At 44.4% G+C, this 17,188-nt stretch overlaps 1 protein-coding gene across 1 annotated transcript in view; it reads left to right on the forward strand.

Annotated features, from left to right (window-relative positions):
* Positions 1-11,467, forward strand: part of ENPP6 (ectonucleotide pyrophosphatase/phosphodiesterase 6) — a 30,996-nt gene extending 19,529 nt beyond the window's left edge. The window contains exons 4-8 of the mRNA XM_063156105.1: positions 1,337-1,478; positions 2,370-2,549; positions 4,818-4,955; positions 7,824-7,947; positions 8,737-11,467. Coding sequence (XP_063012175.1) covers positions 1,337-1,478; positions 2,370-2,549; positions 4,818-4,955; positions 7,824-7,947; positions 8,737-8,960 — 808 coding nt within the window. The 3' untranslated portion in view covers positions 8,961-11,467. The remainder of the gene's footprint in view (positions 1-1,336; positions 1,479-2,369; positions 2,550-4,817; positions 4,956-7,823; positions 7,948-8,736) is intronic.
* Positions 11,468-17,188: the final 5,721 nt, after the last annotated feature.

Here is a 17,188-nt window from a genome sequence, read left to right on the forward strand (position 1 = left end):
TCACCACAGCCTAAATGAGATCACTTGCTTTATGCAGTAAATCTCTTTCTTAGCTTCTATCTTGGTCAAAATGATAATTTACTTATAGGTGAGAAGACATAAATTAGTTTAAGTAGCTTATAACACAGGTACTGCAGCAGAAGTGAACTATTTCAATAGGTTCAATGACTGTGTATGCAATAGAGAAATTATAGGGTCAAATTTTAGAAAATAATTTATGCCTAATACAGATGGAAAGTAATGCTTAAAATGAAACTGGGGAGAGGGAAGTGCTGCTTCATTTAAATTACTTTAAAACCTTGAAGAGTGAGGAATAGCACTGTTCTGCAGGGCCAGCAATGGAGAAATTCCCACCCCAGCAGACATCTTCAGCTTCTCACAGGACTGCTCCTCTGAGCCTTCTACAAACTGAGAAATGCAAATGACAGGCTCTAATTCATTCACTCAATCCCTCATCTCTGATTTTGCCTCTTCTGTCCCACTAATTACACCAGACTACCCAGGTGTCTTTAATCAGACATGCTGGACAAACAAGTCTTTCTGTAGAGATCTTAATATGGATGAGAGCATGTAATATGGATGGCATGCTCTGCCATATATTAAGTACAGCACAAAAAGACTGGGTTTGGGTTCAGGAGTATAGGTTTGTGATTTTATCCACACAATTTCTCTCAGGGAGATTTACAGAGAACAGTAAAGTGGTCATGAAAATGAAATTAGGCTCTGATGTGTGTGCTATCCCCACTAATGAGGCTGACAGCAATCAATACAAAAAAGTGTGATCAGCTAAACTTGTGCAATTCTGAGATTACCTTTGTTTCCCTTGCTCATGTTCCTGAATAAAACCCCCTCCTAAAATCTCATCCCAGTTCATACTGCATGGTATTTTGTAAGGCAGAGCACATCCTGAGTTGACCTCTGTGGTTTGGAAGACCTCACACAGGAGAAAGCCAGAAGTGCCAAACTTTAATTAAAGCACATTTGACTGGTAATTCCCATAATCCTTTTAATAGGGGCATTCAGCACAGAAATCAGAATTTCTTTGTTCTTAAAGGGAAAGATTCTTTCCTGATTCAAATAGGTTAGTAGAGGACTGCCAGGCCAGCCTGCACATGGCAGTTTCCACCTGCTGCCTCTGATGGGAGTCTCAGGCAAACTCAGGGGACTCTGGGTGTGAATAATGAGCCCAGCAGTGCAATAGGTGGTAGGACAGCACAGGGTGGAAGCAGAAAACAGGGTTTTGTGGCTCTATGTGCTTGTGCAGACAACAGTGCCAGCAGCCAGGAGGTCTCCATGTGTGTCAGCCCTTCACTCCTTGCCCTCTGTCCCACCCCAGCAACAACAGCGCCGAGATGGCTGCGGTGTACTACGAGCGCATCGACGTGGAAGGCCACCACCACGGCCCCTCGTCCCAGCAGCGCAGGAACGCTCTGAAGGAAGTGGACAAAGCCTTGAGCAACATGATCTCACTCATCAAGGTGAGTGGCATCCATAAACCCAGCTCCTGGGTGTCTTTGGACAAGGCTTTTAAAACTGGTCCTTGTGGCACTGCCCAGAGCCTGTTTAACACCTGTAACTGAATGCAGTGGCTGTAAATTTTTCTTTCCTGAGAAAAAGGCTGCTGAGTTCATGTGGAAGTCAAGGCACCATTACCCTGATTATTATTTTCATTGATGGCATTATAACCCTCCTGGTGGATTTATACCAGTAGCCACAGGAAGCCACAAACCAATATACATGTTGCTCTGTTTATGACTTGTGTTGCCAGCTGGACTTCATTGTAGGTGAAGAAATCAAAACTGTGTTTCCTAAGATTTGTGGAATCAGACTATTAACTTCTAGAGCAGCTTTTATGACAGCATTCAGAACTCTGTACTTTAAACTTGGTTTTAAAAAAGCATTATTGAAATGATTTTGCAGTGAGAAAATCTTTTGGGTAAATAGCAATTCTCTGAATATTTCTGACAATGATAAATGCATGTTGGAGTTTTTATGTGTTTCAGTGAAGAGAGGAATATGCATCTTCAATTTCACTAAATATTAAAAGCTCTAATGCTAAGTGCTCACGTTTGGGAGGGAAAGAGAGAAACACCCCTTCCACAAGTGGTATCGTGGCAAAACTGCTGCGTGGACTTGTTTAGGAAAAACTCTGGTGCTAACCTCTCAGACTCTTCCAGAGCAGCAAGTAAAAGTGGGTATCCACCATTATGGGTGGTGGCAAAGCACATTGCAGGACATTGATGGATGTGATCCTTCTGGTTAACTTCCAGAAACAGTGGAGGTCAAAAGGAGATTTACATTTTCCAAGAACCACAGACAGTGCAAAGCTCTTACCTGGCCCTAAAAGCTGTCATACACTTTCCTCACAGAGCAAAGGCCTTCAGAATGATATCAACGTCCTCCTCTTCTCTGATCATGGGATGACAGACATCTCTTGGGCAGATAAAGTGATTGAGCTGAAAAACTATATCAATATGAGTGACACCATACAAATGAAAGACCGAGGTCCTGTTGTGAGCCTCTGGCCAGCTCCAGACAAGCATGCAGAGGTGAGTACAGCCTAGTTGTACACCTCAGTTTTGTGTTTTCTCAGTTTTTATGCCAATTGTGTCTTCTGTTTTCTCTTAACATCCAAATACTGCTCTCAGAGATGTGTGCAAAAATCAGCTCTTATCAGGAGTCAGACTTGGATCCTGTGACATCCTTGAGATGCTGGTTTCCAAAGGAAAGTAACACCAGGCAAATTAAAAAGCATGAACCAGCACTGTTACATGGCAAGGACACATGCTTCTAAACTCCACCCTTATTAGCTTCTGATAAATAGCTAAAATATTTTAGTTCAAAATGCGCTTTTAGGATTTTATATATATTAGTCAATTTATTGACACTCCAGCTAGGATGTTCAAATCATCTGAAGCAGGTTCAGGCATTTATATTCCAGTAAACTTCCACTGAAGAACCAACTCCATTAGACCAGAATTGCAATATTGTCCTTGGAGGAATTTTTGATGAAGCGTGTTGGATTGAGTCAACCATAAAAGCTCAATGCTAGAACTTCAGGGTTTTGAGGGATAAATTAAAACAATAGAGAAAAGATTTGAAAATCACTTGAAAAGAATTAAAATGTAATTTCTCTGACTAATAGACAAGTACATTATAGTTTAACCCAAAACCAATGCATGAGGAGTCATTACTGCTGTTCTCAGAATATAGATGAGTGGATGTACAAAATGGGCAAGCTGTTCCCCAGGCAAATGATTTTGGTTTCTACATTATATTTTATCCAGTTACAGTATATTGTAGCCTGTGCAATTTTTAAAAGAGAATATTTGCTGATTTTTGCACCCAATCTCTTTAGGAATTGTGTGTCTGTGATACTGTGAACATTTCAAATTAGTGCCAGAACTGAAAGTTGTCTTGGAGGCATGCATGAGCAATTCACTCTCAAGTGCATCACAGGGGATCACAGCATTGATGTGCTTAACCCAGAGCTCCCTGGTTTTGTAGGCCAGACCTTCAAACAAGGGCAAGTTGCAACTTCACACAGCCATAGGGTTTCATCCAACAAAGCTCTTCAGCACATGCTTCTCTCTCGTTAAACACCCTAATATTCCTAAGGAGAATAAAGTACAATGCCTTATACTATTGTTTTGCTTCCTTCTTTCATTTCTTTTTAGGATTTCTTACTGGAGGGATGCTTTTTAAGCAAAATGAAGTTGATTTTCAGTTTCCCAATAGCTAGATTCTGTATTTCTAATGAATTTTAAAGAGCTATGTTTATGAGTTGTAGTATATTATAACATAGTGGTTATCATCTCTAAGAATTACCCCATTTCAAAGCACCAGAAGTACTGGTGACCACTCTCTAGCCCTGGTCATGGTGAGAGAAATTGTGTCATCACACCCTGGTGATGTCCTTATGGTCACTGCACATCAGTGCACATATTTGGCACACATATACACACCAGAGTGACTTAGCTGAAAGGCTAGTGAAGAACCTTTCATTCTTTGAAGAACTGAGCTATTTATTCCTGAAGATTATTTATATTTAACTTATTAAATAACAATATAGAGTCTAGAGGCTCCAACAGCTGCCTTCTCTTTGGCATTTGAACATCTTTTCCAGGCATTTAAAATCTATTTTCTGAATAATTTGTGGTGTAATGACATTTGTGTGATTATATTCCAGACAGTATAATTAATATTAATAAACTACTTGTATGGCATTGTGCAGATTCAAAGCTGCAGGCTTTGGCTAATTAATCTCACATCAGATAACTAACGAAGCAGATAACTGAGCACTATCAATCCCTTGATAGTGATTGAGTGGGTGAGTGCAGAAACACAGGTGAGGTGATATTCATTCTCCACTCAAGAGCACAGAGGGAATGAGTGGCAGACAGTGAAGATGATATCTCTTTTCCATGCCTGTCCACAGTCCACATGGTGCCTTTGAGTGTCTCAGCACTTCACTCACTGCCTCCTGTCTCCACAGGTGTGGTTTCTCCTGGTCTGTTTCTGTAGGCTGGTACACTCACGTGTATACATTTGTGAACATGTGTATTATAAATACACACAATACATGAATTCATGCATTCCTATGTGTTTATGATTCAAGTTTTTAGAATCCCCTAAACCACACAGGCAGGTTTTGTCCAGCCATGATCTTTGGACAGGCAAAGTCCTGGTGTGAATGTGCTGAGGATTAGCCATTACAGAGGATTAGCCATTCTGCAAATCCAGGTGTTTCCATGTACCCATTAGTGTATTTATGATTTCACAGCCAGATCGTGTTCTAACATTCATTTGTTTTGCAGATATATCAAAAACTGAAAGCTGTGGAACACATGGATGTTTACAACATACAGGATATTCCAAACAGGTTTTTCTACAAAAAAGGAAAATTTGTGTCTCCACTAACTCTCGTGGCTGAAGAAGGATGGTTCATAGTAGAGGTAAAGTATAGAAGCAAAATACTTAGACAGGACCGTGGAAAGGTGCAATATATTACTGATCATTGAGTTAAAGTCAATGGGCTGACTACAAAATTAATGTCAAATTCTGCTGTGTGCTTAAAAGAACTTAAATGTATTGCAGCTATCCTAGAAGCAACCAGTTAAATAGTCAAGGTGCCTCTTTTTTCTCTGTTGTCATAAAGCAGTAGTTCTTGTATTTCACATTCCAGTTTTGTTGCTTTACTCTTCTTCTCACCCCTTGCTATCTACTTTCATTTCAGACAAAAAGAGTGTTTCCATTTCAAGTCCTTATTATCCTCCTCCTCCTTATAATGCTCCATTCAGCAGTACTTTGTGGCAATTTTTCCTTCTGCCTGGCTTTCCTCCCATCAGACTGCCCAAAAAAATGCCCCATTTCTCCCAAGACCACCAGTCTCAAAAGGGTCACACTGGAGATTTACTTCTCAGAGATTCCCATGCACACACTGAAAACCTGGGAACTTGTTAAGCAGAGAACACAAACATGAAGAGATTTTTCATACTAACTTATTTTTTTACTATGAATTGCTGTTACTTTGTCCTTGTGTCACATCTGGGCACCTCCACATTACAGATACTAACTGCAGCTCAGCACAGCTCAGAGGGTGAGACAACTGTGTATTTTTTAAGGAGGTAAACTGAGCAGTGTATTAAGTGATTTGCCCGAGCCATACATGAATTCAGTAAGTTGGCAACAGAACCACGGAGTGCTGGGTTTCTTTTGTGTCCCAGCATAGTCAGTGCACTTTGTTGCCTTGTAGGTGATTGTAACTCAGCTCAGCATCTTTCATGGCCTTCAGAGCTACTGCTCACCAAGCTTTGCTCAGTCCACACTACAACATTTCTCACTAGCCAACATGAATTTAGCATAATAGTTTCTAAAGCTTAATAAAAATGCACCTCTAAAAAAACCGGATGGCTTTTGAATACAGCTGGATGAATACCACATTTCTGATTAAAAAAAAAAAAAGTATTAAAAGCCAGAGTTAAGATTTAGACAGGTAAAGTAGGAATCTGAAACATTTTCTCCAAAATTATTTTTAAAAAATGCAACTAAACTCTCTCGCACAAAAGTTCAAAATAGAACGTTTTTACATATTCTGTAGAAAATAAAAAAGCACTTTAAAAATCATTGAGTGTCTGACAAACCTTAATAACAGTGCAGCAAACACTGCTGCTATGATAATTATTTCTGTCTCTCTGCCCATTCCTTCCCATTGTTTCTGATTTTCAAGAATGTCCTCTCATTAATGCTGTCAGATTTTCCTTCTCTTCAGTACATTTTCATTATCTGTGAATGGGATATGAAAACGAAAGTTTCCTGTCATATTTTAAAAGAAATTATTGAGCCTTTTATTATACTTCCTGCCCAAACCAGTGAAGAGAGGATGTGCAGCTCTTCCCTGTCATGCTCCCAGGGCTTTTTAACTCTCTGTTAGCTAGTGGATAGCTAAAAGCTGTTTGAAAAAGGGGATTCTGTTGATGGTGGGGGTTTTTGAAAGAGACAATGGGGGTATATCTAGAAAGTTGTTTCCCTCATCACGGAGCAGAGGAACTGAAGCCCATCTATATTTCGTTTAAAGCACGATGAGGAGGGATTTCATGTTGTATCAAAGCTGATCTGCTCATATGGCCTTGTTCCTTTCACATGAGTGAGTGGTCCCCATCCTTTAGGCATTGCACACTCAATTTTCTTTCTTAAGAAGATAAAAATCAGACAAAATAAATGTTTATAAAAGGAAAGGGAACCTCATTTAATCTGCTTCACCATCTGCAGGAGCTGCAGCACTTGCCCAAAGTGGGAATGTAGGAAACTCTTGTGGGCACCTTCTGTCCTTCTGTACCTGAGTGTGAAGGCTAGACCTGGACACTCTAGAGGACTGTGCAGCTCCTTCTCTGTAATTATCAGAGAAATTAGTGCCATGGGTCTGATGAAGTGTGAGTTGATGTTCTTTGTTTAAGTGAAATTCCTGCCGCAGTTTTGGGGTGATGTGAGTGCCACATCTGTCTGCTGCTATCCCTAAGGAGCACGGGACAGGAGAAACTCATGGACAGGTTGGTCCAGCATTTGATCAGCCCCTAGGGACTGCTGCTCTGACAGATATGGCACTGTTGTAGGTAAGAGCTGTTGATACAAAGCAGGAGAAAGTAAGGAAGGAATTTAAGAGTACATCTTAAGTGCAGTATGGGCTAGGAAGAACAAGATTTATAATGATAAATTAATAAAGAGTCGATCCACTGAGCAAGGAAATAAAACAGAGCACAGGCCACAGAGAGTGGGACTGTCTCAGGTCAGAACCAGTGTTCCGTGGAACAAACCTCATTGCTTTAATACAGAAACAAGTGGGGAGAAGAAATAATGATTAGAAAATATCTAGTAGGGGGAATATTTATATTATTAGGCTGAATAGTCAAATGGAGCAAAAAATTACTTATTTTTTTAAGGTGTCAGTGGCATGTGGTGAAGAACAACACCCCAGCAAACCCACAGAAGTGCATGGTGCTGGGTGGGAGAGCAGTGCTGCAGGCATGGGGAGAGGGAAAGCACCTTCCTTACACAAGTCACATAGGCCTGTGGTACTTCGTGTTTGTGGCAGAAATGTACATGAGTTGTCCTCCCCTCCCTGTGGAGGGGGAGGTGATTACTCACTGAGACAGCAAAGCCTGTCAGGAGGGGTCACCCCTCCTGGGCATGAGCTCCTGTGCAGGTGACAGCACAGTGTGGGGCCTGAAGGGATGGTACAGCACATGGAGACACAACATGGCACCTCACAGTGCCCAGCACAGCTCACAGGCAGGCACTAACCATGCTCTGCTGCTGTCACCCAGAGCAGGGACAAGCTGCCCTACTGGGAGAACGGGACAGGGAGGAAGGAGGCCTGGCAGAATGGCTGGCACGGCTACGACAATGAGCTCATGGACATGAGAGGCTTCTTCCTCGCCTATGGCCCAGGTACAGTGCCACCATCCCTGGTGTCCCACTTCCCCTGCAGCCCCATGGCCCTCACCCCTGCAGCCCTGCAGCCCCTGGCACATCAGGACCCCGATGCAGCACTCTGTGGCACCCAAAAATTACAAATAGATGGCAGGATTTCCTCACAACGGAGGGCTTGTTGCACTGCATCTATTTCATAGCTAAAGAAACAGGGCAGAGAGATATGAAGGGATTTAGTCAGCCTCTCTCTGATGTCCCAGTGCAGTTACTAAGTCTTTGCCATGTTTCCCTAAATTTTGGCCTAAATTTTCAATTCTATTTGAAACACATGAATCCTGCTTTTGTCGGGGAATTCAGACTCGCTACAGCAGGGCACTTCCTTTGGGAAGGTTGCAGCATAGCTCACCCATGTGTCTGATGGGCAGACACATAACTCCTGGTTTCTACTTCATCAGCCCCTTTAAACAGGACAGAGCACCAGGCAGAGCACCAGGCAGAGCACCAGGCTAATTGTATTGCACCAGTGAAAGCAGAATGTGCAATACAATTATGTCAGGCTATTACATCTATCAAGCACATGCAGTAAAGTAACTCCTGTACTTAAAACTTCAGAGCTTTATCTAGATTCTGTAATAAAATTGAATAAAATTGTTTAAATTAATGTTTTTGCTGAGCTGTGCTCCAAATTGTATAGCATGCCACATCCCAGCCTGGTGGGTAGGTCCCAGGGAAGACAAAGGAGCCCTTGCCTCACAGCACCCCACGTTCCAGGGTTGCCTGATGCCAACTCCTCTCTTTTGCCTGCAGATTTCCGATCCAACTACCGAGCGCCTCCCATCCGATCTGTGGATGTTTACAACATCATGTGCAGCCTGGCAGGAGTACAGCCACTGCCCAACAATGGCTCCTGGTCCAGGGTGGAGTGCATGCTCCGAAACACAGCGCCCTTGGCACCGCTCCCCCCGCGCAGCAGCTGTGTCCTGGCACTAGCTCTGCTCTCCCTGTTCTCCAGGCACATCTCCTTACTGTGATCCCTGAACAATGTCACTCAGTGTCACCAGCAACTCCATCCTTCTCTGTTTGTTTTTTTTAAAGTTCTTCATTTGAATAATAGCTTCATTAATAGAGGGCTGTCCCCCACTCCTCCATTGTGCTCCACCAGGCATGAATCTGACCCATCCTGCATTTACAATGGTTTTAACATGAAGCCAGGTTTTGTGCTGCTCCAAACACAGCCAGGGACAATGGTGTCACTCACCTAGATTTACAGCACTGCCAGTGAGGGCACAATCCTGGCTGGGTGTCCACAAAGTTTTCTGGTGGGTGCACATGGGGATCTCTGAGCATCAAACACATCTCACCCCAGCATCTTTCACTGAGGAGCTCACTCTGGTTGGCCATACTGAGAAGCTCAGGAGTGGAGACAACCTCTCTGTGTGTAGCTGGGATCATCCTGGTTCACCCCTTCATCTCCAGCTCCAGCAGCAGCAGAGTCCCATCTTCTCCTTACAGCACCTGCCAAGCCCTGTCTATACAGACACAGTCTTTAAAGAGCCAAGAGCTTTGCTGAGGGACCATAATGCTGAGAGAGGTGGGTCAGCAGGAGAGCATCCTGCTTCTCTCAGCCTTTCCTTCTTTATTTTCACCAACACGAGTCCTGGCTCTGCCCATTTCCAGGGCCAGGCTTTCCTCACAGACCACAGCAGAGGGAAAGGCTGGGAAAGAAGAAAGTGACAGAAATCCTCCACTTCAAAGCCAGTGGGAAAATGAATAGACATCTGGACACACAAGGGTCAGGAGAACATAGGATGAGGAAGGCTGGCATTTAAAAGCCTCTCTGCTTTTCCTGGTGAAGATAATATCATCTGATCATGTTCTATACTCCATTGCATTTCTGAAGTTTTTTCAACATTTACTGCTCTTCTATCAGCTTTTGCTCTCTACACCTCTGCCTGGTGATCAGCACGTTTCCCTTTATTCTGCAGCAGGGAGAGAGGTCTACACTGATAGATCTCCCACCCTCCCAGCTAATCCAGGTGATTTTTTCCACCATGGGCCATCAAGCACAAGCAAAGTTGTAACAGCAAAGTTAAATTAAACAGCAGGAGAGGATAGAGTTGTTGCCAGAGGTGCCTTTGGGAGTGCACAGCGCTTTATCTGATATACCTCTGAACCAGGAGCTTTCAGCAACAGCTGCCTTTGGCAGGACTGAGGTCCCTCCCCATGTAAAACAAACCTCTAGGACTCACAACTCTTCTGGATCCAGGGACAAGCACGATCCAGTATGTGTGCTACAGTGCATTTAAGGGTGAATGATTACACTGGGGGGAAAAAAAACAAACACCAAATTAAACTTGACAAAAGACTTCTGTAATAGCTGTAAAGATTTATGTAATGTGTTATTAAAGCTCAAGTGAACCATCAAATCAGTTGGGAGAAAAATGGAAAAAATCAGGCTTTGTTATTAGACTGTTGAGTATAAAAGGCAATTTAGTGCTTTCGAAGCATTTGCAGTAGCTGTAAAACAAGCACCTATTGTTCAGAGTTCCCTGTTGCTCTTTAATGGACCAGGCTCAATGAAATCACTGGAGCACATTTTTAAAGAAAAAAAAAAAGAAATAAGAAAAAAAGAAAAAATTAAGTCAGCATACAAGATAACTAAATTACCAAGTTTTGTCTGAAAATCACCAGGTTAAGACACCATCAGTGCCTGCTAACCCCTCCACAATGTGCCATTTTAAGTCTTACCAGAGAGCAGAAGCCAAGGTCTTCTTACAGAAGAAATGTTTCTAAAGCTATAAGGGTACATTCAGCTCCTCAGTTATACAAACAGAAACTGAAAATAACAAATTGGATCCCTTGAGTTGTGCCATGGATGGGCCATGACACATGAAACCAACACTGATCCTTGTGAGTACTTTGTGTAACTCATTTTTGTCAGGGTCCACTTGCAAATACTGAAGGGTAAATCCAATTGCAATATGATTTGTTTGACCTTAATGCAAGCATTGTGTGTATGGTAAAAGATACTTGGTCTGTAAAAGCAAAATTTGATGGCAGATCTTCAAGAAGCTCGCTAGCTTCAGGAGAACTACAGCTCATTATTATTTTTTGGAAATTGCATCTTTCTTCCTCAGAAATGTCATACCTCTGAATCAATTCATGTTCTCACTCAAAAATCAAGTGTCTTAACTCTTGCCTATTTTTCTGTATACTATGCAATGGAGGTGGGTGTATTTTAAAACCTATTTCTGAATGATGTTTTTATACAATGATTGTGAATGAGTGAATAATTCTAAAAATGGTGTTAGAAAAAGCACTTCTTTGTAAATACTGTAAGATTTTTGAAGAAAAAAATAGCCCAAAACCTTCCCTTCAACACTTTGCCTTTCTTGTCTAATTGCTGCATCAAAGTGTGATAAACAGTGTTTGAAGCTTGTGCTGATTAATTATCAGAAAGACGAATGATAACATTGTTTAGAAATGGCAAAGTTGTCAGCATGTAAATTAAGGACATTAAATGCATCACATGAGATGATGTAGCTCGTATATGCAGTCCTTTTTTCCAGATGTATTTCATTATTTAACCTTTTGAACATCCATTCAGGAACACATCATTCCCACTAGGCAATGGACATGACAAGACATTTTGCATTTCTAAGAAGAGAGGTGAGCCCTGGATGCTCTCTCACTTCTCCAAGCCTCCTGTGTCACCGTCACATCAGCTGCTTGCACAGAAATTAAGACCATTGTCCCTGGTATGAGGGTGCGTTAGGCTCAGGCTGTCCAGAGCCCCCCTTTCCCGGTGGGAGATGGCACAAATGTCAACAAGACCTCAAAAACCAACTCTAGAGGCCTCAAGGACAAGGGGGCCCTACTCCACTCTAAACTCGACAAACTGACAATGTCCATGGAAGAGACTAATTTAACAGAAACAAGTCTCCAAGCCTACCCAGTAGAATTTATCTCCTTTTCCTTGTATTGACTGACCACAGAGCAGGGAGGGGATGATGGAGGAGGACCAGTGCAGGTATGCCAACAAGTCCTTTATTTCCCAGCAGGACTCCCTCTGAACCACGAGCACTGCCAAGGTCTGCCAGAGATGCTCCCCTCATGTTCCATGAACATGGATCCTCAGGAAAGGGAGGTGCTGAGGGACGACCTGCCCAGGAATAAGTCTGTCAGCTCCCCATAACAGTGCCAAAAATGGCATTTTCACAGCTTAATAAGATGAGTCCTTTTTACCAATGACCTTGGTGGCCATGCAAGTGGCATGGCTGGCTAAGGCTCAGCGGGTGAGCCCTCCAGCATCCCTCTGGATGCAGCCTGCATTGCCTGCACATACTGCAGCACCATGGAGACATTTTCCATTGGCCCAGACACCAGCCTGCACCCTTGACAAGTACAGAGACTTTGCAAGTAAGGGGTGAATGAGAGGGTTTTGCAGTGCTGGTCATCTTCCTTGTCTCCTAACTAATACATCACATCACAAAATCACAGAGTATTCTGACTTGGAAGGAACCCGCAAGGATCATCAAGTCCAACTCCTGGCCCTTCACAGGACCATCCCCAAGAATCACACCCTGTGTCCAAGAGTATTGTCCAAACGCTTCCTGAACGCTCTCAGGCTTGGTGCTGAGGCATCTGTCAGATGTTAGCCCATACACCCCAGGGGAGGTGCAGACCAAACGAGCTCTGGCCACTGGGAAGTGAGAGGCGCTGGAAAAGCTCCATGTAACATTTCCTCACCTTCTTTTCCCTGTAGGGCTGTAGCAGAGGGCAGGTAGCAGCAAATCCAACTGGAATTTTTTAAGCATGGCGTAATAAGGAGGAAGGTGTGAAACTCTGCATTTTAGCATAAGAAGTCTTTAACAGCTGTTTTAAAAGACAACTGTCACATACACAGAGAAACTTTTTATTGTGTAAGTATTGAAACAAATCTAAGTTAAGGCAAGGTTCAAAAATAAAAACATTTCAGAATTACAGTTGACTGAACAATTCTCAAGCTTCATAGAGATGGACTGCATGGATTATATGGACTGTACGGATTATTCTGGTATTTCAAACACATGGAAATTGATATGGACTTAAGGACCAGTATAAGGTTGTCCCAAAGCCGTATCAATTACACCAGTTCAGCCCTGCCAGCCCCGTTCCATCAGGAAACCACTGTGAGCGGCCCGGCGGCCTGCCCTGCCCTGCCCTGCCCCGTCCCACCCAGCCAGGTGTCTGTCTGTCCGACATGCGGAACGCCTTGTGCAGCCGCAGCACCGCACCACGGCTGCCGCGGGTCTGCTGCCCTCCGCTGGACCGGCTCCAGGAGCTCCACGTCTCTCACGTACCGAGGAGCCCAGAACGGGACACACATCTCCCCCCACGCCGCCCGTCCCCCTCTCCTGCCCATTTCCCGCCCGCCAGGCGGGGCCGAGGCCGCGGCCCTGAGGGAGGGAGGGAGGGCGGGAGGAGCCCGGCCCGGCCGCGCCCCCTGGCGGCCCTGCCGCAACCCGCGCCGTGGGACCGGCGTGATCCGGGCCTCGGTGAGGGGCGGAGGGACGGACACTCTCCTTCCCTCGGCGTCTCTCACCGCCGCTTTTCGTCGTTCTCCCTTTTAGCTCTCCCGGTACCCTTTGCGCTAGGGCCCATTCCTCCTCACCCAAACCTGCTGCCTCCATGTAGCACTCTGAGCTAGCTTCCCCCCTGCTCCTGCTTGCACGGGAGATGAGAGGGCAGAACAAGACCTTCGTGTGTACATGGCCCTAAATGATCCAAGAGAGGAACCAGCTGGATGTAATCCCCACTCTCAGGACTTGGGCTGCGTCTCAAGCTGCCTTTGTTGTCACTAGTCTGATCCCACTGGTGGGGAACAAAGCACATAAAAGCAGGAGGGGAGGGGAGCAGTGGCAGTGACCCGCCTGTTGCTCTGCTGCTCTGTCCACTTGAAGCTTGGCTCGAACGCAGAACCCTTGGGTCAGATGTCCCAGCAGTGCCACACTGCGAACTCTGAGCTTTTGTCAGCACAGGGGAACTCCGACTAGAACAGTCACAGGTAGCAAAGAAATGGAAGAATGGGCTGAGGTGGGGGAAATTCAGTGCCCACTTTCCACACCAGCACATATCAGGGCTTAGCTGAGCTCCAGGTAGTTGATTTTGATCCTCCCTTGGTCACAGCAAATGAGGCATTTTAGTATCAGGATTATATCTGTCTTCAAGAGCAAGGGACACCAGTGCAAGCATAGAGGATGTTCCTCCGTCCCTCACCAAGGGGTTGCAGGGAGCCAGCCAGCCCCAGAATGTCAGCATTCTCTGCTGGGAACACGACCAACCAAATTTCTGTGGCCGCCAGAGTGGGCATTAACAGCTCTTGAGCAGCCCTCTGTTTTTCCCAAGAAATTAATAATACACTAAAACATTACTCATCACTTACACACATTGTTCAACGAGTATTAATTAAGCCACAAAATTGGCTGGGGACTGTCATTTCTTCCTTGCCAGACAGAAAAAGGGAGGCTGAGGTGGCATAAGCTGTTGCAAAGTCTTTGGAGTGCAGGTCAGGCTTGCAGGGGATCATCCACAATCCCCACGGAACACTCACTCAGCCTGCTGCTCTCACTGGGCTGCCTCCAGGCAAAGGCTCCACGTAAATCTACATAAGCAGGCCATGGGTCCATTAGAGGCAGTTTTAACCTTTCTTCAGCAGTCTCACGTGCTGCCCATCCTACATCACTGAAACAAGCAGTGCATTGGCATTCACTGTACCCCCTGTTCAGGTTAACTTTAGCCCTGCAAGGACAGGACCAAACCAAGGGACTCAGCAGGAGCCTGCTTCTGATTTCCAAGAGGTGCCTCATACCCTCTACATGATCCCTGGGCAGAAGGAGGCTCTGACAAATTAAAGATTAATTTTTTTGGAAGGGTTTATTTGCCTCCCAATGTATCCATCCATCCATCCATCCATCCATCCATCCATCCATCCATCCATCCATCCATCCATCCATCCATCCATCCATCCACCTGTAAATTGCACTCTCCCTTGATACTTCTTCCATGCACTCCATACTGGCAGAGCTTTGGCATGCAAGAATTTGTGCCCTTGCTTTCCATAGCAGGCATCAACGTGGCTCTCATCTTACAGCTCATTCATTGTCCATGAGAATGTGAGGGCTGAAAGAGGGGTAATCCTGCTGCCCCCATCTCAACTGAGTAAATTCTGTAAGAGACAGGGATAGCAGCCCTTGCCCATCTATGGAGGGATTCTCCAAGAACAGCTATAACAAGGAAATAATTTTGGTCTTAAAAACTAAGATTTTGTAGTAGTCTTCAAATAGCAGCTGTGAAAGAAGACCAAAAAAAAAAAAAAAGCTGAATGTTTTTTTAAGGTAGAATTCAAGCAGTTTATGAGCTGGATTATACAAACTGCTTGCTTTTCCTGCTGCAGAGGCTGGGTGAAACATCTTGAAACATCCCCTCCTGCCTTAATCTCAAGTGATTCCTTACAAGAACACCTCTGACAAAGAAAAATAACTATTTTTCCCCCTCTAAACAGAATAAAATTGTGAGGGCACTGAGCTTTCTTTGCGTTTCATACTTCTTTTGTCAAGAACAAATGGGATGAACAAACCCAGGTCCTACAGAGAAGAAGATATTTAATATCCATAATGTGGGGATCTTTCCAGCAGAAAAAAACTCAGCAGAAATAGCTGAGTGCACCCTGTAAAGGCCTAGCAATTAATCACGCACTTGAAGAAATACAACACGCTCATAGAGGCTGAATTTTAAATGCTTGCTGCTCCAGTTTGGACAGTGACAAATTAAGGCCCCCACAAAAGCAGGTGTGGCTCTTGAAAAAGCCCTCTGAGGGCAATTAAAAATGGGAAACCAGCTGGTAACTGTGCAGATGTGACAGCTAGGGCAGCTCAGGAAATGAATACAAAGGAAGAGGATGGAGGAATAAATGGTGTAGGAGCCGAGGCAATAGACACAGGACCCGCTCCCACAGAGGGTTGCTCCATGGCAGGTGAAGTTCCTCATCTTGTGGGATGCACAAAGGGTGACAGCCACATATCCCCATTGCCTGGAGAGCTGCCAGAGACAGGCTTCAAACGAACCCCTCACTGAAGGACCCCAAAAACCAGAGGAGCTCCTGCTTTGTGTGTCACAGAGCTTCCCCTGGTGCCCAGGGGACAGCGGCATTCAAGGATGTCTGATGCAGATGGCCTGGGCACATCTGAAATTGTCTGTGGTACCCTGTGATGGAAAGGGCGAGGGATGAGGTCAAGGGTGGATTTTCCCAAATCAGCTTCAATGAGCTCCAATCCAACAGGTAATATCCAGCCAAGTTTCACATGCAGTGCTTCATTGTTCTGGTCAGTTAATTGTCTCCAGTGTTCACTGTTCTGAATCAGTCAGGAAAAGGGTAGTTTGTCACATTGAAAATACAGCAACTAATTCAGACACAGGAGTACCACTGAGGAAGTGTGAGCAAAATTATAAACAGTGCCATGCAAACAAACTGTGTATCAGTACAAGCCAGAGCTCCTCATCCCATTTGGAAAATGATGCCCCCATGATTTTCATCACAATTGCTCAGGGCTGTTCCTCACACGTCTACTCCTACTCTGCCTTTCTCCACATATCCAGTGTGTGTGAGGCATCACTGGGACAGAATTTACCTTCTACCAAAGTGCAGGCTGGGGGACTGGTCCCATCAGTCTGTTTCTCTAGTTTGTTGATAAAAATCTCTTTCCTGTTGTGAATTCTATGGACTATTTCTCAGAAAAAGCTGTCAGCACAGATCATTATACATTACTTTTTTGGTTGGTTTTTTTCACTCCTTGTCCATAGGAAACGTGTATTCCTGTTAAAGTTAAGCTTTGGCATCCTTCTAGGATGCTGAGCTAACAGCATTTTATTTGAGACTGCTGATAAAGGACAGAGTAGACAGGTCCTTACCAGTCTCAACTGGTAATAAATAAAAAGATCTCTCTAGTGAAGAGCTGCTCAGCCACCTGCTTGGCTCTGTGAAGCTGAGTATTCTCTTCTCTCTTGAAAAAAAAAATAATCCTGTTCTGTTGGACCTATTTCCAGCACAGTGTTGACAGTGTGAAGCGTAGGAAATTTTCTGTGTAAAGTGAGCTCTCTTTCTGTGTTCCCCTTCAACACTTGCTGCTTGTCACCAGTGTGGGTCATGACAGCCCTAACTAACAGTGCCATCCTAGCCAGAATGCCAAATAATAAGGCAGGAGGGCAGATTCACTGTGAG

This window comes from Melospiza melodia, chromosome 5, assembly GCF_035770615.1.
Source record: "Melospiza melodia melodia isolate bMelMel2 chromosome 5, bMelMel2.pri, whole genome shotgun sequence".
Lineage (NCBI taxonomy): Eukaryota > Metazoa > Chordata > Aves > Passeriformes > Passerellidae > Melospiza > Melospiza melodia.